Below are 23,275 nucleotides of genomic sequence, written 5' to 3'. Positions count from 1 at the left end.
AGGACCCAAAGAATTTCGCCGAGTGATCGCGACGATCCAACGAAGGGTTGTTTGGTACGGTGAAGAGTTACATGTATCACGTGGAGAGTATACGACGGGACTCGAGTCGCGCTCGATCAAAGAGAAGCACGAGAGTCGGTGTGTAGCCTATCATGTGCCTGGATCTGTTTGTCGCGGCCAAATGAACTCGGAAGCCAGCGAAAATGTGTCGTCGAAGAGATTATGGCGACGATGAGCGTGACAACGAGACAAGGGAAATCAAACGAGGCGAAAATACTTAGCCACAAGATACGATGCGGGTCAAGCTCAACCAACTTGCTGGGGGCGTGGCGGGGGTCGGGCGACACGTACGGGGACACTCCGAGCGTGACTTTTTTTGCGTTTGCTACTCGGCTGAAAAATACAGGCGAAACCAGACAGGGAGAATAGAGAGACGCGAAAGAAATTGAAATAATATACAGAAATTACCAGATTACAGAGGAGGAGGCAGAGAGAGAAAGAGAGACAGAGAGAGAGAGAGATAAAGAGTACAATAGTATATAGACAGAAAAAGAGAGAGAGAGAGACATAGGAACGGCGCGCAAGAGAGTCGTCCCCGGCGACGAAAGCAACGCACTCTGTTAATGGTCAAACTCTTCCGCTCGGAACTGAAATCCAGAAAGCTTCCGCAAGGTAAACACGACAGCTTCGGCAACGACGAAGATGCATCAATCAAGCCTGCAATCAAATACTCTGAACGGGCCCGTCGCGGTTGCTTTTTATTCATTCCGACTTATTTCAATTCATCGTTCATTATCATTAGTAATGTAAATAATTCAATGCTGCCCATTAACTCTGGCCCTAACCGTGAACTCGTAACGTCGCCTCGTGCGCCACCTTGCCCGACGGATTACTAGCGATACAAGTGTAACGTCCAGCGTGCTCCGGCGTTACCGGCTCGATCAGCATGATACTCGTCCGTGGGCCGAGTTTCCCGATGCTGTACCCCATGAATTGCGACAGGGGTTGATCCTCGTGGGTCCAAGTAATATTGATGGGTGTGTCGCCGAGCAGCACCATACACGCCAATTGAGCGGCCTGGCCCGCATAGATCGGTTGATCCCCAAAATCGAACGGACTGATCCGCGGCAGGACTGGAATGATAGGCTCAGGCTAGATCCACGGGGGTACACACACGATCCTTGCGATCCCGTTTCACCGATCCGTTTCATGGCAGACTTCGACCGAGTCCCCGTGTACTCGTGTACATTAATTCAACGTTGTATGTACTTTTCATCGGTTCGTTGGTTCCCTACGGTCCCGCGAGCGACTCTCACACGGTTCTTGCCTTTCGACGGATCTCTCTCGTTAGCGCTCTCCTCCTCTCTGTGGTACGAAAAACCTACTTCACCGCGTTCCTCTTGTCGTCGCGATGCGTATCGGGTAAACGCCTAGCCGCGGCGATTGGCCCATGGACGAAACGATTATCCACCGGGGAATCTCCGTTCGCTAACGAGATACTCGATATTCCGTCAAGGATCAGAGAAAGGATACGAGAAGAGAGACAGAGTAACAGACAGACAGATAGAGAAAGAGACAGAGATAGACATAGAGATACAGTGTGTACGGGGGCGGGTTCGTGTCCTGCGTGTACAATGAGAAATGAAGAGAGATCGGACAGGTTGAAAGAATTTTTATAAGGCGGGCAGCTCAGCTCGTCCTGAACTATGGACAAAAATTACCTTTCGATCATGTTTGCCGAGGGATAACGAGAGACAGGGACTGTGGTCCAAATGCTACACTCGGCGGAGCGACCTACCTAAACGATGATGCTTCGAAACAAACGATGATGCGGGAGGATAATTATATGTATATATATATATATGTAAGAAAGAAAGATGGACAGTCGAGCGGATGCAGACTTCCAAACGTACTTGTACATATTTATGTATATGCTATTACAACAATCAACAGCAGACAGTAGAGTGACGACACGGTTCGTTCTTTCCAATAATTATATTACGACTACTACTCGAACTACGGACTGCAACAAGAACGATTTGCAATATATATATATATATATATATATATATAAAACAACATCGTCACTTGTGGCCGATCTCAACGTAACGTCAACAACGCATTACAACGTATGTATGTATGTATGTATGTATTTTGGTCTGGCTTGGTTACGCGTACACGCCTCGTTTAAATACATCATCATGCCTTGATCGGTCTCGTTTCCTTCTCAAATACTACGGTAATCCATTGGTTTGGTCGTGTATTCGCGACTGGTGCCACGAAACACATGTCTGTCTGTCCTTGTGTGTATGCATGAGTTATAATCACGTTTCTGTACCGTTCACTTTGAGATGGGCGCTGTGCCTAGCACGACCGGCTGGATTATCGGCGACGCAAGCATACTCCCCGGCGTGTTCTCCCCTGACGGCGGGGATCGTCAGCGCGGAGACTCGATCCCCCAACGCGGTGATACCAACTCCGTCGCCTACTTCTAAATGGCGTCCCTCGAACAACCACTTGAGCGAAATCGGCGTGTCCCCTTTTACGACCGCGCAATGGACGATTATCAGATCGCCGGAGTTGGCCTCGTCGAACGAGAACGGCTGCAGATGCGGGGCGACTGCCGGTAGACAGAGACAAACGGACTTCTAGAGTCAGGCACAAGATATAACAAGAGGAACGGAAGAAAATAGACGTTTTCGTTTAAGCACAGCAAGATTTAACGAGCCGAGATCTCTCTCGCGCGGGACAGTGATTTCATTCCATTCTCGCGAATTAAACGACCGAATATGGCTGGAACGCAAAAATTACACGCCTGAATATCGGTGGAGAAATGTTTCAGATTTCACGATAAAGTATTGTGTGACACACAATATATATTGGGATGTGGTTTTGTTTGAGGGGCAATTTTGGTCCTTTGGAACTTGTGCAAAGACACATTGCTTCGAACCGTTTAGCGTCTACTTATTTTGAACTTCCAGTGTTCACACTGACAACCGAAGCCGGGCTGACAGGTTCTTAATGACGTACTGTTCTAGACGTACTATAAGCCTGTTCTTGAATTTTCGAAAAATATCAATTATTCTTCTAGATATCATTCCAAAGCTCTTGTAAGACAGACTGTAAAATTAAAATAGGACCGGACACGATATGAAGCGATTTGAACCAATTGAAAATTGGACAAAATATCGAACGGTAAAAAGTGAAAATAAAAAAGGGACGTTTTACTCAAGCAAGGACGACTACAGGCGAACTGGGATGTTGGAAAAATAATAGGGACAAGATGCGACGTTCGAATTTGATCAGTGATTATTTAAGCACCGTTCACAATCAAATCGGCCGATAGCTCGTGCCTTCCGACAAGATTTTCCGCGATACACGTGTACGTTCCAGCGTGCGTCGCCTGGACGGATCCTATGCTGAATATAGCGCCCCGTCCGCCAAGATCCACTATGGAGATCCCGGAGTGCGGCGAAATCGCATGACCGTTTAAGGTCCACCGGAGCTTCAAGGGTTGATCGCCCTCGACCACGGCACACGGTACCGTTACTACCTGACCGGAGTTAAGCGGTGTCTCGCCGAACGAGAACGGCAGTAATTTCGGAATTACTGGAAATAGAACAGACAGAATGGAACTGAGAAAACGTCCTGCGATGATGGTCACGCAACCCGCTGGAGGGCCCAGCGGACGAGGAAACCGCGTTACGAAAGCCCGTTGTGGGTTTCATTCGAATTCCGTGTACCTGTTCCTTGAACTACACCTGCTACACGCGACAAAACTGAAGAATTATAAAAGCAAAATGGAACGTAACAGAAGAAACGAACGAAAAAGAACCAAGTTCAACGAAAGAAAAACCGTCGAGAGAAGTCTACCAATTGAGAAACATCGGGAATCAATGGGAACGTGACGATATGCGTTGGGAGTGTGACGTACAGTACATCATCGATGAGTGTTTGCAGGTTCCTCGGCATTGAATATTAATCAAGTGCTAAACCTCCTTGAAAAGTCAATGTTACACCTGGGGACTTTTCTTTGTTCATTGCCGGGGAGTCTTCGAATTTCGGGAATCAATGGGAACGTGACGATATGCGTTGGGAGTGTGACGTACAGTACATCATCGATGATTGTTTGAAGGTTCCTCGGCATTGAACATTAAATATTTCATAAACTAATGGTCATATGTGGCTGAAATAAATATCATTCAACACTATCATCCAAGTGCTAAACCTCCTTGAAAAGTCAATGTTACACCTGGGGACTTTTCCTTGTTCATTGCCGGGGAGTCTTCGAACACTCATCGGTGATTTACTGTATACAGGAACGGAATGTTACGGGGTGTCTAAGTCGGGGATCCAAGTTTCGTCGTGACGAGGTTGTACCGTTTACGTCCAATTTGGCCGAGTGCGAGGTCGATCCAGCCGCATTCGAGGCAACGCAGGTGTACTCCCCGGCATGTCTCGCAGCCACGGACTCAATGGTCAGTTGCTTGACGCGTTTCCCGGAGTTCGATACGATCACGTCCATTCGATCGGGTCTTATGGGCTGGCTATCGAAGCTCCAGGTGATCTCCAGAGGGGAGTCGCCTTTGGTGACCACGCATTGTACCGAGACCAAGTCACCGGCGTTCACCGGTTCGTCGCCGAAGGAGATAGGCGCGATCTGCGGAGAGACTATCAGACGAACAACAACAATGAGGTGTGTTCGTTGGAAGACGTACGAATAAATAATTGTCCCTGAATGATGACCGTATACGAATCGACAACGAAACGGCGATGAGACGAGAGATCAGTTTGAAAAAGGGGGGAAGGAAAAAACTGTATTGTCCGTGACGTAAGAATGGTGGGGGTTCTTGGGATCGACTTAAGGAAAATTTCAATGGGAAATCGTGCGAGATATGCGTTTAATGGTGTAATTAGTACCGTTCACCGATAATACCGAGGAACGGCTGACGGATCCCACCAAGTTGCTCGCGACACATGTATATTCGCCAGCGTGATGCGCGGTGACAGAGTCGATGATCAGTAACGAGGTCTTTTTCCCGCTTTTCGTGATCGTTATGTCCGGATGAGTGTCACGGGTGATCGGTTCCCCGTTAAAACTCCAACGTATCTCGATAGGCGAATCGCCCTTCAACACGCTACACACCGTGGATACCTGTTCGCCCCAATTGACCGGTTCCTCGCTGACGGAGAATGGTGCGATCTGCGGAGCGACTATCAGACGAACAACCACATATAGACGTAGTTCATTTGGAAGATATTTGGATAGGTAATTGTCACTCGAGGGTGATCGATACGATTCGCGAACGAACGGTGATTAGACGAGATTGTTCGAAACAGGGGTGGAGGGATGATCTGTTTTGTCTGTCGCGTGAGAATCATAGGGTCTTAGGATCGACTTTGGGAGAGTTTTTATAGGAGATCGTGCGAGATATCCGTTAATGGTGTAATTAGTACCGTTCACCGATAACACTGCGGAACGGCTGACGGATCCCACCAAGTTGCTCGCGACGCACGTGTATTCGCCTGCGTGATGCGCGTTGACGGAGTCGATGATCAGGACCGAGGTCTTTTTACCGGTTTTCGTGATCGTTATGTCCGGATGAGTGTCACGGGTGATCGGTTCCCCGTTAAAACTCCATCGTATCTCGATTGGTGAGTCGCCTTTCAACACGCTACACATCGTGGAGACCTGTTCGCCCCAATTGGCCGGTTCCTCGCTGACGGAAAATGGCGCAATCTGCGGAGCGACTAGAAAACAATGGGTCCGAGAACTGCTGAATAATTCCTGATTCACGATGTGTCTGTGTCACGTTTAGTAACCGTTGGTTTACGTGAAAGTATGTGGTCGCGGGCGTAGATACGACAAAAATACCACGAGAAAGGAAAGTCAAGGGATTCGGTTAGAAAATGTGTGGGTGGAAGGAATCGAAGAAAAGCGTCCCGTGTTTAGTCAACGGGAAAGGGGAGATAGTCTCGAACGTTCCATGGGCGTGTGCGCTAAGGTTTTGTGTCTATTGTCACGGCTCAGGAGAGCCGGAATTCGTGCATTTCTCTACCGTTCACAGCCAACGTGGCCGAATAGCTCGTCCCTCCAGCTGCATTCGACGCGGTGCAAGTGTACTCTCCGGCGTGTCTCGCGCTGACCGCCTCGATGGTCATCAGACTGACCCGTTTCCCGGTGCTCGAGATCGAGATATCCCCGTGATTCTGGCTGGTAACCGGCTCGCCGTTTAGAGCCCAGGCCACGTCGATCGGCAGATCACCCTTTACGATCGTGCAAACCGCTGAGACTGCTTCACCCCAATTCGCGGGCTCGTCGCCGATCGAGAACGGCGCGATCTGTGGCGCGACTGGAAAACGTGTATACGCGAAATCCTGAGATGAACTTCGTACAAACCGAGAATCGATAACCATCCTCGTTAATCTAATCGGCTGACCGGAGAAAACGGACTTGGGCGAACCTATCTGTACCCTAATCTAGTTAAACACAGGTGTGAAGCTTCCAATCGAGAATGTATGTGTATTTGTGTGACCGATGAGAGTTCCACGCGTCCCCCGTGTGTCGACAGGAGGCGACAGGTATGAATATTGAATACAGGCGGATGATGCAAGAGAAAGGGATGAAAGAGGAGGCGCTTCCCAGCACTCCACGACGACTATACACGAAACTCAAGACGGCGTTGGCTGGTCGTCCGCGTCTATCTTTCTACACACATGCGTGTGCGTATTAAATGTACCGTTCACGGCTAACGCCGCGGTGTGGCTCGAGGCTCCAGCTTTGTTCGACGCGGTGCAAGTGTACTCCCCCGCGTGTCTGGCGGCTACAGCATCGATCGCCAACACGCTCAGCCGCTTGCTCTTCGTGATCGTGTACTGATCGGTGGTCTCCGAATCGATCGGCACGCTGTTGAACGCCCACGATATGTCCATCGGGAAGTCACCCTTCAGGATCGAGCAGGTCGCCGAGATCGCTTCGCCCGAGTTCACTGGCTCGTCGCCGAACGTGAACGGGAATATCTGCGGTGCAACTGACAAGACGCGCGCGTTCTTTGTGAAAACGAAGAAAACTTCCGACGTGAGACGTGTACGAAAAGTACTAATACCCTTCGTCGGTGCTCGCCACGTTTTTGCTCGATTCTACACATCCTTTCAGGGTGGGTCTCTAGGGGGGGGGGGAAAGGATTCTGAATGAAGCGAAAAAAAAGCATCAAGTCGTCGAGATGTCACACGAGGAATATAGCAATGTCAGGGATATGGTTTATATTTTTTTTTGCTCTCGTTTCTCTTTCAAGGCGTGGCGGGCTTGTGCGTGTGCAGAACTCGTTTTTTTTTTTTGACGTGCAAGCGTGCTTCTTTCAGATATAGGTACCGTTGACGGCCAATGTCGTCGAGTGGCTGACGTTTCCAGCTCTGTTCGTCGCGACGCACGTATACTCGCCCGCGTGTCTCGCCGCCACGGACTCGATGCTCAGCGCGCTCATATGCTTATTGATCCTCGTGATCGTCGCGTCCGGATCGTTGTAACCTATCGTACGACCGTTAAACTTCCACACGATCTCGACCGGAAAGTCGCCTTTCATTATCGAACAGGTCGCCGAGACCATGTCGCCCGAGTTCGCCGGTCCGTCGCTGATCGAGAACGGCCCTATATGAGGCGCAACTACAACGGACATCGGAATGGTGCGGTTTAATATTCATCGAACCAGGAATCTGGTCGATTAATCGACGTATTAAATTCACGCGTCACGACACACCCGACGACTGTGTCGTCAATCGGGCTGCTGCAGATGGTTGACCTCGTGAGAATAATTATTCGAGGTATGTGCACGTCGGGGTTGGAAAATGGGTCGGCAATCTGTGGCAGGCGTTCTCGTCGAAAACTCTGACGAACGATCCGCTCGATATTCCGGAACGCTGCAGACTGCTACTGCTGCTGTTCGCGATAATTGCGACCGACGATACCACGGAGTACACGTCGTCACCTGTCCTCTTCGACGATACTGGGATATCGGAGGATACAACAGGAATGATAAATTGTTTGCGCGCATGCATGACAGATAAAGAAAATATCGAAGGCTCTAACAGAGGATTAGAGAATACGTGTGAAGGGGGGGGAGTGGAGAAAGGGTGTCTGTACCGTTCACGGCGAGAGATGCGGTATAACTCGTCCCACCGGCTGCGTTTCCCACGGAACACGTGTACTCTCCCGCGTGTCTCGCTGTCACGGCGTCGATCGTCAGCACGCTGACGCGTTTGCTGGTGTTCACTATCGATATGTCGTAATGATCGCGTGAAATCGGTTCGCCGTTCAGTGCCCACTCGATTTGGATCGGGTAATCCCCTTTCAACACGGTGCACGTTGCGGTCACGGTGTCCCCCCAATTCGCTGGTCCCTCTCCGATCACGAACGGTGAGATTTCCGGTGCAACTGCAGATCAGTGGAACACCAGAGACGTTTAACTCTCTTGTCTTAGAGGGGAACGAATCAAGAGAACATCCTCGGAGTGGATTTACCATGGAACATCCGACGACAACAACAACGATACCCTGCTTAAAGATTCACTTTGTATACCTCGACGAAACGACACGGGATTAAGGAGGACAACGCGAATTGGGATATGATGGAAAGCTGTCTGGCCGAGTATCGGTGCATGCATCGAGAGAATAAAGCAAACCGTTTGGAGGGTGAGGGGGTTTAAGGAACACGTATTGTACCATTCACGGCCAATGTCGCGGTGAAACTCGTTCCACCGGCCGCGTTCCCGGCCATACAGGTGTATTCCCCGGCGTGACTCGCTGTCACTGCGTCGATCGTCAACAGGCTGACACGCCTGCTGGTCGCGATCGATATATCGGGATAATCGTGTGAGATCGGCTCACCGTTCAGAGCCCATTCGATCTGAATCGGAGAATCGCCTTTTAACATCGTGCAGGTTGCGGTGACCGTGTCTCCCCAGTTCGCTGGTCTCTCGCTGATCACGAACGGAGCTATCTCGGGGGCAACTAGGACGAACAAAGAATCCTTCGTTATCGAATAGTCATTCGGCATAGTGACCCCTGAACGACGCAATTTCTACCACTACACGCTGGAGTATAATCTTAGATGTCCAAAAAGAGGATGACGGCCTAAGAGGATTGAAGACCTAGCGAACGAAAGATCCTACGAAGATTCCAAGAAATCAACCACCGACGGTAGGCAATGGGGATACAGTGACGATAGAGACAGAGGATACGAACAAGGGAAATGTCGAAGGATATGTCTCTGTTGAGAAAATTGTACCGTTCACGGCCAGGGTAGCCGAGTGACTGGTCGCTCCAGCCTTGTTGGACGCGGAGCACGTGTACTCGCCCGCGTGTCTAGCCGCGACTGACTCGATGCTGAGGATGCTATTCTTTCGCGTGGTCGCCAGGATGTTTATGTCCGAACGATCACGGTTGATCGGCTCGCCGTTCAACGCCCACGCTATCTCGATCGGCAGATCGCCCTTCAGAATGGCGCACACCACGGAGATCGAATCGCCCCAATTCGCTGGCTCCTCGGTGATCACGAACGGGGCTATCTGCGGCGCGACTAAAACGATTCACATCTGGATCGATCGTGACGAAACAAGAGAAAGAAATCCCGCGGTTCGAATCCAAAACCATTTATCGTCGAAACGAGAGCACCAAAGGACAGGGATCGTGGGCCGATAGGAAAGGGATGATGACTGTACATGTGGTTATCTGTACTCGTTTCGGATGTCTACTGTTAGTGTACCGTTCACTGTCAACTCCGCCGAATAGCTGGTCGCGCCGGCTGCATTCGAGACGACGCAAGTATACGTGCCCGCGTGACTCGGACTGGCCGAGTCTATGGACAGCAGGCTGTTCCTTTTGGTGGTGGTCACGGATATCCGATGACTTCGATCAATTGGCATGCTGTTCAACGCCCAGGTGATCTCGAGCGGGGAATCGCCGCTTACCACGGTGCAGACAGCCGACACGGAATCGCCCCAATTCACCGCCTGGTCGGCCATTTCGAACGGAGCAATACGCGGCGATACTGTCGACGTGACAAGAACGCTATGGATACAGCACGAACGTACCACGGCCTACGACGTGTTATTGGAAAAATGCACCGTGTTGGACAGGCAGGCCTGACAATAACCGGACACCTAAAGAACGTTTCACGGCAGGAGAAGAATCCGAGAGATCGAGTCGGTAGATGAATATGAATGAATGTCGTTCAACGTTACACCTTCACCCTCAGTGGCGGTCCAATTATCGCATACCCCCGATATTTCGCAACGATCAACTAACCTCCAGTGATGGGCGTTCAAATTTCCCTCCCTTCACCTAGAGATGGGTCCGATTGCTTCGAGTATCCTTCAAACTGGTTGTTCGAATAGTATTCGAAGCGACGTACACCCTTGGCCCATCACTGCCAACCATCCAATCGGACTCACCCAATCGTTTTTCAGGCTAACCAATAGTCGTATGTGTATACCGTTCACTGAAAGAACCGACGTGTGCGAGGCGGATCCGGCTGCGTTGGTCGCGGTGCACTTATACTCGCCCGCGTGTCTCGCCGCCACCGAGTCGATCGTCAGTGTGCTGATCCGTTTGCTACCTCTGGTCACGACGATGTCAGGTGTGTCGTAACTATGACCGCCGGACACGCGCCCGGCGTCGATGTGCCGACCGTTCAGCGACCACACGATCCTCAACGGTAGATCACCTTTGATCACGGCGCACTGAACGGTAGCCATCTCGCCTGCGTTGGCGGCCTCGTCACCGAATGTGAACGGCGCCAATTGCGGGCCGACTGGAATTTCGGAAAAGAGCTTTGAATCACGCGCAGGAGCTAATACCAGAGAGGGACATTGTAGGTTCTCGTGCTCGGGCAACGCGCGAACAACGAACCACGAACGACGCGCTGGAGCTCTGTCGGAACACGATAGGGGGAAGAATACGTCGAGCGTGGTGAAAATTAGATTATTATTTACTCAGGGATCGGGGACACAAGAGGATCGACACAACGGTATATGTACGAAAATAAAACTGTTAAAATAAAAAGCGATTACGGAGCACGTGAAGAAACAAAATAAAGGAAAAACATAAATGATGAGCCATCATCTCGCTGTATCCGCGGGATGGACCGTGTCCTTACCTGCCGTCGTCTCTGACGATAATCTTACCTTCCCACACGGACCACTCACTCGCGGATCGACATACGTGTTCGCGTGTACGATCATCGGCACGACGACGGCAGTGGCCTTCGATACAGATTATACACTATGATGATTACTGCGGATAACAAGAATTTACGAGGAAGAATACTGACAGTAGAGACAGAGAGAGAAAGAGAGAGAGAGCACGATTGAAAAACTCGTCGATCGATCGTCGGAGAGGTGGATATATCTGTTGGAACGTGAGAAACAAGCTTCCGGAAATGATGGATTCGCGAATCGATACTCCGTTATCTATAGTCTGCCTGAGATGATAAGTTTCATTCGCTAAAAGCTCTCTTTCCACGTTCCCATCGATCGATACACGTCCCTTCCATGGATCGTCGACGTGCTTTTTAATGGCTCGGATACGATCGTAAAGTAATAAATTCGTGTGTACGAAGGGGGGTACCATTGACCGATAGTACGGCGGTGTGACTGCCTGATCCAGCGGCATTCGACGCGATGCACTTGTATCTTCCGGCGTGCCTCGCCGCCACACTGTCGATGTTCAAGAAGCTGAACCTCTTATTTATTATGATATTAATGTCCGGTCTGCTCGGGTCTATCGGGGTGTCGTCGAAGGTCCACGTCATATTCACCGGGAAGTCGCCCTTGACGATCGTGCAAGAGACGGACAGCATCTCGCCGGAGTTGAGAGAATTTTCGCCGAACGAGAACTGGAGGATCTGTGGCGCGACTGCATGAGCGACACGGTCAGCATGAGGACGAAACGGTTGCGACGTGAAAAAGTGCGGATGAGTCGCACAGATCGAGGGGAAGGATAATCGAACTTATCCGCGAGATTAACGGGATCCCTCTAACGAGACCCTCGCAGCCGCGAACACACAGATCCGAGCGTCGATCTTATGGGCAAAATCTATCGATTTTCTCCGTACCGAAAGAAAAAGGCTGATCACGAGGGGGAACAACGAAAACCGACTAGGAGAAGGTGACACGATCACTGGGAACGGGGGAAGATGTTAAGTATCCAGGAAAACGAGAGTTATATATCGGACAAGGTGAAAAATTGAATGTGACAGTCAGTGGATCGCAAAGATCCACGCATGTGTACCGTTTACGTTCAGTCGTGCCGAGTGAGTCGTGGCGCCAGCACGATTCGACGCAGAGCACGTGTACTCCCCGGCATGTCTAGCCGCGACCGACTCGATAGTTAGTACGCTGTTTTTCCTGTTTGTGCTCGCTACGACAACGTCGGATCCATGGCGGCTGTCGATCGGGGTCCCGTTAAAGGCCCACGCTATCTCGAGTGGCTGATCGCCTTTGGCCACGGAACAGGTCACCGAGACCAGTTCGCCCCAGCTGGCCGGTTCATCCCCGAACGTGAATGGCAGTATTTGCGGAGCGACTGGAAGCAACGACTAGAAGAGTCGAAGGGAGTAGGGAACGCGTGTCGATTCACGTGTACGACGCTTCTGACGGCGATCCGGTGTATTCTAATGCCCACGACTGGTCAACGATGAGGTTGGTATGGCGGTGATGATGTGACTGACTACGCAGCAGGAGAGGAGACATTTTTTCGGGAAGACTGGGAAGGTGATCGCAGGTTAAGACATTGTGAGAATCATCAAAGTGATATTACAAAGCTGACAGTAGACGATAGAGAAAAGAGGATAAGACGGCTGAAGGGGAAGGCAGGCCGCGTACCGTTCACCGTCAAGGTTGCCGATCGACTGACAGAACCGGCGAGATTCGATGCGGAACAGGCGTACTCTCCGGCGTGTCTTGCGGAAACACCGTCGATGCTAAGGGTGCTAAGATGTTTGCTGATTCTGGTGATCGTAATACTAGCGTCCTTGGACGTGTCGATCGGCACGCTGTCGAACGCCCACGATATGTCCATGGGCATGTCACCCTTCAAGATCGAGCAGGGCACGGACACGGAGTCACCCGAGTTAGCGACCTCGGCATTGAAAGCGATCGGTAGAAGCTGCGGGCCAACTGTAGTCATCGTCGTACATTAGAATAGAGCCTCCACTCGTTGGCGTGTGCCACGGTCCTGTGTGTTCCCGTTTGTTGTCAGTTTTACGAGTGAACATTTCGGTCGGGGTTGGGTCGGTGTGTATGACGAGACATCGACGGAACGTTAACAAAAGGTTCTCGATACGGGGACCTCGGGGCCAGGATGCAAGAGTGAAATCAAAAAGGTTTTCGCTACGGTGCTCTTTGCCAGGATTGTGCAGAAAAAGAAATGAAAACGAAAGAAACGCCATAGACGGAGAGAAACTGCTTTATAATTTGTAATAATCATCTAGGAGCGGATTATAGTCCCGAACCATTCACGGTGAGCGTGGTCGAGTGTGACGCCGTTCCGGCCGCGTTTTCGGCGGTGCAAACGTACTCCCCCGCGTGTCTCGCGGTGATGACCGAGATCATTAGCATGCTAACGCGATCCGCGACCTTCTTCGCGAGCACGCCGGATGAACCGCCCATCTCTTCTCCGGGATAGCTCCAGCGTATGTTCAACGGCAGGTCACCGGTTGGTGCGATACACTGCAGGTTCGCGAACTCCCCGGCGTTCATGGGCAGCTTCATGAACGAGAACTCCTGTATCGTGGGCGGCACTGAGGGTGGAGGATCGATGTATGGACGGTATGATGATAGGTCGCGAGCGTATAGTATGTTTACGTGAACGTGTAGGTATGTATGTACGTGTGTCGTAAACGTCGTGTGATCGAGTGGACGTCGATGGGTTGGCCGCGTCTATCACGAAATTTAGGGTCAGACAATTTCGAGTACGTATACACGTCTGTACGCGGCGTGTTGACTATCGATCGGCAATTTTCATTTTCAGAAGAAAACAAAAAAAATATATATTGTCGGTAGGTACTAGAGATACTTCGATAGAACTTCCGAGCTACGACAGCCAACCCATTTGGCCGACAATATATACATAATGTATACAGAGACACGGTATACTCTGTGGAGCAGCGGTTACTACGAATGGTGGACGCGCGAAGAGAGGACAATTCTGACAAGAATGCACCAGATTTCTTACGGTCGATCGTCGGCCACCGCCATACCAACTTCCAATATCCCAAACGAAAGCGCGAGCGCCCACGTTTTTCACGAGGCGTTCACCGCGCCACGTGATCGTGAATTCTGCAAACGGGGTTGTCGTCCGTGTGCGTGTCCGTGTCCGTTTTTCATTCGCGGATCACACGAATCGCGGTACACGCGCGCGTTTCCGTATACGATCGCTCGCGACTTTCGGTTCGTGGCCCGTGATATTCGATCGGGTTTTCGTGGCTGGGCCCCATCGACATCGTCGAAAGGGGACCAGTGTTTGCTGAAAGACTCGTTACAGCTGTGATAGAACGTTGAATGCTATCGTGTAACATTCGTCGAATCTATCGGCTGGATACCTGTAAAGAATGTTTTACGCAGGATTCCGTTGACAATACGCGTTTGCTCATGGAAAAAAGTCATTTCTTCGAAGTAACCTATAATGTAGTAAAGAAGTTCTTTCGATCGTCATTCAATCGCGGCCGTAATATCAACGCAAAATGCATATCTAAGAAAATATTCATTGACCCTTTAAGAATTCTATTTCATTATTTTTAAACTATGACGAGTATACTCGACGAAAGCAGAGTAAATGCATTTGCTGTAAAATTGAAATAAATCCGATTTTTATTTCTTTGTAAGTCTTCTTTTTGTTGTCCTAAAACTATTCTAAATTGTGTTAAAATTACGAATATGTTTTTTTTTGTTTTACCTGAATTTTACTTTAAATAAAAACTGAACATTTTTTGTTTAATAATGAATGTATCCGTCATTCAACGAAAAAATGCTATCTTTTCCTGACGAGCATACTCGACATAAATATCGAAAGGATTAAAAGGTTTACCGTCAAAAAGACTCTATAGAACGCGGATATAACTCACTAGTTATATCCGCGTACGATTAACGATTCCGCGCGATGGACATTAAAAACGCAGGGTGGTAAAGAAGCATCGAACTTACCCATCACTTGGACTTCCAACGTTCCTCTAGCGCTGTAGCCTTGCGCGTTGCGCGCGACACACGTGTACGTCGCCTGATCGCTCATTCTTTCGACGTTCTCGATGATAAGCGTGCCATTGGGGAAGACCTTCTGTTTCCTGTTGATTGGCAGCACTCTCGTGTCCCGTTCCCATACGATGCTTTCGATCGGATATCCGGCGACTGGGCAGGTCACGCGAAGTGTCTCACCGGCGACGATAGCCTTTTTGTCCATGTGGCGAATGAAGGGAAGACCGTAGACGTTCAATCGGGCCGAGTGTTCCGCAGATCCAACCTGTAATCACGATTCAGAAGTATTATTACTGGATTCTTTTCACCAAAAAGGAAGGAACACCGAAAAATCACACTCACCTTCGACGCAGCGATACACTTGTAGAGTCCACCGTCGTTGGTGTGAATGCTGGAAATGTTCAGATGAGAAACCACATCGCCATTGACCGTAACGTACTGTCCGACTTGAAGCCTCTCGGTGTTGGATAACCGTTTGCCGTCGAGTTCCCAGGTGATTTCAGGTGTTGGGTTTCCGCTGGCGACACATTTCAAGAACATGCTGGGTCCAGGCTGAAGAGTCTCCTCGGCGAACGCTTGACGGATCTGGGGGGGTTCGACTGCGGGTGTAAAAGAAATTAATCTCGATTACCATTGCATCTCACAGCCGTGGGACTCGTAGTTCAACTTATTTAACTAATTCAGAAGTTGGACTACTTAATCAATTCAGAAGTTAGACTTACATCTTCCACCAAGTTTCAATTCAGCCGTTGCCTGTGCGCTTTCCTGGTCGTTCCTGACGAAGCACTGATACATTCCCTTGTCCTCTTTCTTCACGCTATCGATCCTGAGCACGGGTTCCTCCAGTCCAAGAGGCTTGCCATCCTTCAACCACGAGATCGTCTTGATGGGGTTTCCACGGACGTTGCAGGTGAAGGTTGCCGGTCTTCCGAAGTCAATGGTCTGGGTGCTGGGCTCGATCTCCGCGGCCAATGGTGCGGTCACCGTCAGGACAGTTTCGACGCTTTCGCCGCCCACAGAGTTGTTCACGATGCATAGATATTTACCAGAATCTTCGACGCGAGCTTCACGGATAATCAGTGTTCCGCTGACCTGACGAACACGCTCATTCAGTTGGACCGGTTGACGACGAGACGAGCCCTCGATGAACTTGTACCATCTGAAACGAGAGGGTGAGGGGGATTGTTTTGTGGGCTGGTTGCTGAAACCAAGCATCTGGTCGGTTTGCGTAAAACGAAGCCAATAGAAATTTCGGTGATCTGTTCTTGAAAGAGTAACACATTTAAAAGAAAAAACGAGAATCTTAAAATTTAGCGTTTCTATTCGCTTCCTTTTACGCTGGTTTCGTTTCCTAGTTTTGTATGTACACTTCTGTCGACAAGTCACCGGACACTTCGTAGATTTTTAATACAGATCGTTGTTACGATCACACGACACAGTAACTCAGCACACAGCAAACAATACACAATATATAAATAATATATAATTATGATAACTTAAAAGAAATAAATTGATCTTCGGTGGTGACTTCGTGATACTTGGACACATTCATTTTCCATACAATCACACAATAGTATTTTTCATTTGTGACACATTTATATAGATATTTCAAGTGCAATGGTGTTAATTTATATTTCTTGCTAAGAACTATCACGTCGGTCGGACTTCAAAACATTGCGTTCCAATCTCAATTTATTGTACAAGTGTCTGGTGTCTTGTAGACGGCAGCGTGTATGCAGGGCGTTGGGCGTCTCTGGGCATGGGCGTCTGTGTCTCTACTGCCGGCTCATTAGCACGTGTTTCGCGCAAACTTAATCAGAAAGGAGAGTTTCAATGCAGCTGGGGCATTACACGGCGGTCGTAAAAGCAGAGCAGGTCGGGAACAGGAGTGTGACAGGAGGCTGGCAGCGGCGAGTTCGTCACGATCGAAAACAAAAACTGCGCAAGTGATGCACCGGCCCCATATCCCGTTGGCTGCACGCGGATTCTCGACAAGTGGACTCGAAATCGTGCCTAAGGAAGAAAGTCAGAGGCCGATCATCAGAAAGCTTATGAACAGCGACAGCAATGTCCGTCTCTGTCGACTCGAGACGCATGGGGCACCCATCCACGAGCGATTTCGTAGGTAAGGAGACGAAGAAACGGTAACGGAAAGAAACGAAGGATCGATCGAAATCAAGAGAAAAAATAAACAGGCTCGAAAACAAAATACTAAACTCTTCCACACTGGCCGCCGTGAGTGATCGAAATTAGGAAAACAAATTAGATGGTTGGAGGTGATGGTGACTTAGCGGTACGTGTCACGATGGTGCAGCAACTGGACAATGCGACGCACACACGGATTTACGAACATTTCTGGCGAGTGAGAGAAAGAGAGGGTGGAAATTGCGGAGGGTGGGGAGGGCAGTGAAAAACACGAATGGATGAACGGAGGCACGAAGGTGGCGAGGACTTACCAGCCAGATATCGTGGGACTTATTGGAGGTGTGCAGGTGCAGGGCAACATTGTTCGCCCCATTGATCGGGTGACAACTTCTCGAACCACCCTGATCAGCACCGAGGTTACCGAAGGAGAAGAGGGCCCGCATCCTTTTCGAAGTCGCGCTTCCGTCACCTATCTCGGGGTTGCGCCACGGGGCTCCAGTTGGCACTGAAAACCAACACGTCCGATTTGGCCCCGGATACAGGATACAATTTTCCTTCTTAATCAACATTTCCTTCACTTTTCTTTCCTTTCGCTCGTGTGACTACTTTTTTTTTTTTCATACGTTACGAGTCGCGATTACTGTCGACTTGGATCCAGGCGAAACAACACACAGAATCGAATTACGATCGGAGAGATCTGTATCTAAGATTAATAAAACACGCCCTATTTGATCTACGCCGTTCTGCAGTCTCTGTGGGACCGTTCACGGAGAGCACCGGGCGTTTCGATTTTGGATCGTTTACTATCCGTGCTTTGCCCACTCACTTTTTTCCCTCATTTTTTCATTTCGAGGCTACGTTTTGTCCTCGATCCCCTATCTTTATTATGCTTGTCGATCGATATTCGTTCTCTCTCTCTCTCTCTCTCTCTCTCTCTCTCTCTTTCTCTCTCTTTTATCGTTAGTTCTCGTTTCTTTCTCGTCTACCTTCGCCTCTGTCAAACGTCCAACTTCTCGGATTTTGCGGTACCGCCACCCGACACGGGGTAGAGGGTAAGGATGGAACGCTTCGAAAATAGGATCCATGCTCTGCGGAGCAAGATAAACGACCAAACAAAAGAAGAAAAAAAAAGTAGAAGCTATACGGAACAATTTGTGTACCTAGAGATCGGGGCAGGAAAGCCTTGTGCCGCACACGCCAGCGCCAGAGACTCGCCCTCTACCCCGCGGTACTTATTAAGGCCGTCTCCAGTCCCTTTTGGGGCAGTACGACCGGACGGTTCTGGAAGGATACCATTTATTGCCCAGAATAACACACTCGTCCATTTTCGTTTGCTTTGTCTTGAATTTATTTGTAATTAAATTCACTTTTGTTCATTGATAGATTGTTGCAAGTGTTCTGTCGCGAGGAAAGGGTTTCCAATAGGTATCGATACTCTCAATGAGTAATAGCGCTATTTATTTAATACAATCTTTATTATTTAATAAAATTTATTACTTAGACAAATCTTATTTATATAATAAAAATACAGAACCCGGTCCTCGCAACAAATCATATAGTATTACGTACCTCTTTATCCTCCTCATTAGCCAGTATCCTGAGTAGATCACGCGTAATCATCGCATGCGACTTACTTACCTCAACTATAAACATCGTCGTTCCAAGGTGGAGCAATCGAACGACACGAATATCAACTGATTCGACTCATCGACGACGACGACGACGACAACAAGGAAACCAAAGGAACGAAAACGGAAAAGGGGGATGTGTCTACCTTGTGAAGGGCACAGGAAATCCCTGAAGCGAGTGACTCAACGCGATATCCTGACCTCTAGCAGCCAAAACCACTTCCCTTTCAAATTTCTTCCCCGAGGACCGCGGAGCTATCTTGTTCGTGCCCTCTGAAACGCGTTTATCGTAGTCTCGAGACGGTAACAGGGGATTTAATCGACATTGTACCTTGTCACTGGGACAGGAAATCCCTGGGTGGAGCAGTCCAGAGCCACCACCATCGTCCTCGAGACGTCGACGAGTTTTCCGCCCTCGTAACGTTCGCCCGCGATTCGCGGCGGAACATTACCTGTCGGTTCTGTGAACAGAAGCCGATCGAGAACCGAGCGCGTGGCTCCGGTATTTAGGGAGTCAATGATCTAGAAAATTGCCAAACACCCGATGCAGGATCGCCACCGCCCGAGGCAAGTCCCCGTTTCCGTTCTACTAGCCCCCCCCTATCGATCCCCGTACCTGAACGTGGGCGCCGGGAAACCTTGAACGGGACAGGGTAGTCCCACCATTAGATTGATTAGAATGTCCTTCTTCAATCCATTCACGTCCTTGTCCCGTACATTTGGACGCACACTACCCCGTGGTTCTGTAATACCGTAAAAATCGGGAAACTGGGGATGATCTTTGTCGTCGTTGTCGAACACGTCGTCGATGCCTCGAAGAAACCAAAAGACGTGAAGATATGGAACGTTTCGACGGAGATTACCAAGGACAAATGCATATGTACGAAACTTGCTCGCGAATTCTCTTTCTGTGTACTGCTCACCTGTACAAAGGCGCAGGACTGGCCTGAGCCTCGCAGAGCAATGTCAAAGCTTGGCCCTGGATTTTCATCAAACCGTCGAATTTCGACCTGGGCGGTGACCGGGGAGGACTACTTCCGACCGGCTCTAGAACGCAAAACGAGGAAAGGGTTCACACCTCCGGGAAATCAATCGATATCTTCACGTGTCTCTCGCCGATAACTTCGCGTGCGGAACCGAGCAGTGTGGTGTGGGGGGGGGGGGGGGTCGGAAGAGACGTTTTTCTTTACCCGTCCGAGCGTAAATACCTGAAGATCGGCAATGGATGTGCCTGAGCTTGGCACAGCATGGTTACGGCACTTTGCGCCGGTATCGAGAAGACTGTTATTTTAGCTGTGGGTGGTACTTTTGGTGCCGCGCCGCTGACCGGCTCTGAATAGAGAAACGACAAATCGGATGTGTATGCACCTTCTGTTCTACCATCCGTCACAGAGTTTTCGTTTTTCTTTTTTATTGTCTCTTGGAACGAGCATAAATACCTATAAGCTGGAAGAGGGTGACCCTGCGCTGGGCAAAGCATCGTGACCGGAGTTCCGGCGTAGCTAGCTAGAACGTCGTACTTGGCGGTGGACGCGACTCTAGGCTTGGCACCGTTCACAGGTTCTACAGAATCGCCAAATTAAATGTAATCTACCGGATCGACTGGATATCGATGACTGGACTGACCTAAACGTGGGAGCAGGGAACGCCTGGGCGTCGCATAGTAAACTGATCTCGGCGCCGTCTGCCACCTCGAACGAATCGGATTTCGCTGATTTCGGGAATTTCGGTGACACCCGACCTGCCGGCTCTGATATTCACAAGATACAAACACGTTAGTTCTCTGATCGAAGCGAGCACTAAACCCAAGGGAGAACGCGCCACCATAATCAGTTTCGGATTGATCGATTCTTTAACGCTACCTTCCTTCGTAGATTTTACAACTCGACAATGAACCAAGTCGTGGAAGAATTTCTGATGAGTTACCTGTGAGTCGGGGGTGGAGACGCTTGAGCGGTACAGGTGATCGCGACCGACGTTCTCGCGGCTCTGACATACGTCACGCTTTTCGCGTCGCTTTGAAAGGCAGGCGCCTTCGATCCAACCGGTTCTACATTAAAGAAAAATCCGTGAGGAGTCCCCAACCAGCGTTTCTCTAACATTTACCTGAACGACGGAACTGGGAACCCTTGCGCGGGACAGAGTAACACCGACGAGGTTCCTGAAGCGCGCATGAACGAGTTGACGCGATCATCGCTCGAGAACTTCGGCCCCTTCGCTCCCATAGGCTCTGGCAACGTAACAATCACGGAGTTTGCTTAAGAGGAGCTCTCGACCGGAAGACGAAAGAGTGCCAATGCATCGTTCGATCGTAAGCTCCTCCACGTACAAAAGGGGGTTTTTTCGTTTGCTCGTCGAAGGGTTACGGTTAAATGGAATTAAAGACGAGATCGATAAGGTGGTTCGGTCTCGAGTACCTGAACGCCGGTACCGGGTGACCCTGCGCTTGGCACTGCAACGCGAATCCCATCGAGCATTTGGTCCTCTGCCATCGTTTTGCGTCGCCAGAAATGGATGGCGCCTTACTTCCTACCGGTTCTTCGCCAGAAAAGGAATGAAACGCGTGAAAAGAAAAAGTTACCACAGACGATACCACCGCAGGCCAAAATTTCAGAGAAACGACGCGGAAGATAGTACCACGAGACGGTTATTCGCGATTTACCTGAACGATGGAACAGGGTAAGCCTGGCCTTGGCAAAAAATCACGATGTGCGTACTGGTGCGTCGCTCCATCAAACTTCCTTTCTCACCGAGAATAGAGGGTGCTTTACTGCCGACCGGCTCTAACGGGCAAAGAAACGATAGTCGAGCGCTAGATAATGTTACCTATAACTGGGCACAGGATATCCCTGAGCGGGGCACGTCAATACCACGCTGCTCCGCGTGCTCAATTCCTTCCAACCGCGTTTCATCTCGCCCGTCAGAGCGGGAGCTTTGCTACCGACCGGCTCTAACGGCACAAAGCGAAAGTTCGCCGTTCAGTAATTATTCAAAGACGCGTTTACCTAAAATTGGGCACAGGATAACCCTGAGCCGGGCAGAACAGGACAACCGTCGAATGTTGGGTCTTTTCTTTCCAGCCGCCCTTCAAATCGCCCGTCACAGTTGGCGTTTTGCTCCCGACCGGCTCTATCGAGACATTCGGAAGACGGTTCAGAGCACGAGCTTCGAACGAATGTTTACCTAAAGGCGGGCACAGGATATCCCTGGGCCGGGCACGACAGAACGCCGCTGGACTTCGCTCTCTTCTTCAGCCAACCACCTTTCAATTCGCTCGTGAATGCCGGAGCTTTTGTCCCGATCGGCTCTACGAACGTGGTCATGCAAATTTACAGGTCATTTTACAATAAAGATGTTAATAGAAACCTCTGACCATGTGAGAATACTAACACAGAGAAACGTATCAACGCGACACCGTTTTAGTCACGACATTCAGTGCGAAACAGACCGATTAGAAGGCCCGTAGGAGAATGACGTTAGAACATTAACAGATCCGATTACAATCTTTTGAGATTCGTGTTACCTAAATGAAGGCACGGGGTAGCCCTGCGCTGGACAGAATATCACGACATTGGACATTGCGTGGTCCTCCAATATCATTCCTTTAACGATCCCCATCAACGCTGGCGCTTTGCTCCCGACTGGCTCTAATCACACGGAAAACAAGGATGCTGTCAACGGGATAATGCGTCCCGAACGATTTTCACGATAAGGTTACATATTTTCTGCGGGTGGAACAGGGAACCCCCCCTGAATCGCGAACAGAGACGAGGAACAGCAAGTGTTCCAGGGAAAGTGACGGAAGAAATTGAATCCCTCCCCGGAGTGGATCCAGTGTGCTTTCTCTTTGCGGTTAATAACTCGTACACGCGGTTCTCGATTACTAGTAGAGGCTTTACCTATATGAGGGGACGGGATATCCTTGCGCCGGACACGGCATCACGCAGCTGGCTCCTGCTCCCTTTTCCAGCCACACGCCCTTCACGTCTCCGGTGAACGCCGGTGCTTTGCTCCCGACCGGTTCTAATACAATGCACACGCGTACAGGGGGCCGCGATTAATCGTTCTACTTTTAGCAGAAAGGAAGAGGGGACGCGACAACGGGTTACCGGACAGGAAAGAAGGCCAAGGCAACATAATGGAAACAAATTGGACCGACGAGTGTTCTTCAGTTTCGAACGATTGGAGAACAATACCGGCCTGATGGAACTTGCGCGAAGGTCTCGGCGTTTAAAAGAACGAACGTAAAAGGTCGTC

At 49.9% G+C, this 23,275-nt stretch overlaps 1 protein-coding gene across 1 annotated transcript in view; it reads right to left on the bottom strand.

The window, feature by feature from the left end:
- Positions 1-23,275, bottom strand: part of LOC107192198 (Down syndrome cell adhesion molecule-like protein Dscam2) — a 56,373-nt gene that overhangs the window by 9,216 nt on the left and 23,882 nt on the right. Inside the window, exons 6-9 of the mRNA XM_015581405.1 lie at positions 15,968-16,404; positions 15,588-15,844; positions 15,198-15,510; positions 13,508-13,795 (exon numbers count right to left, since the gene is read on the bottom strand). Coding sequence (XP_015436891.1) covers positions 13,508-13,795; positions 15,198-15,510; positions 15,588-15,844; positions 15,968-16,404 — 1,295 coding nt within the window. The remainder of the gene's footprint in view (positions 1-13,507; positions 13,796-15,197; positions 15,511-15,587; positions 15,845-15,967; positions 16,405-23,275) is intronic.

This window comes from Dufourea novaeangliae, unplaced genomic scaffold, assembly GCF_001272555.1.
Source record: "Dufourea novaeangliae isolate 0120121106 unplaced genomic scaffold, ASM127255v1 scaffold299, whole genome shotgun sequence".
Lineage (NCBI taxonomy): Eukaryota > Metazoa > Arthropoda > Insecta > Hymenoptera > Halictidae > Dufourea > Dufourea novaeangliae.
This window is presented reverse-complemented; position numbering and strand designations above follow the sequence as displayed.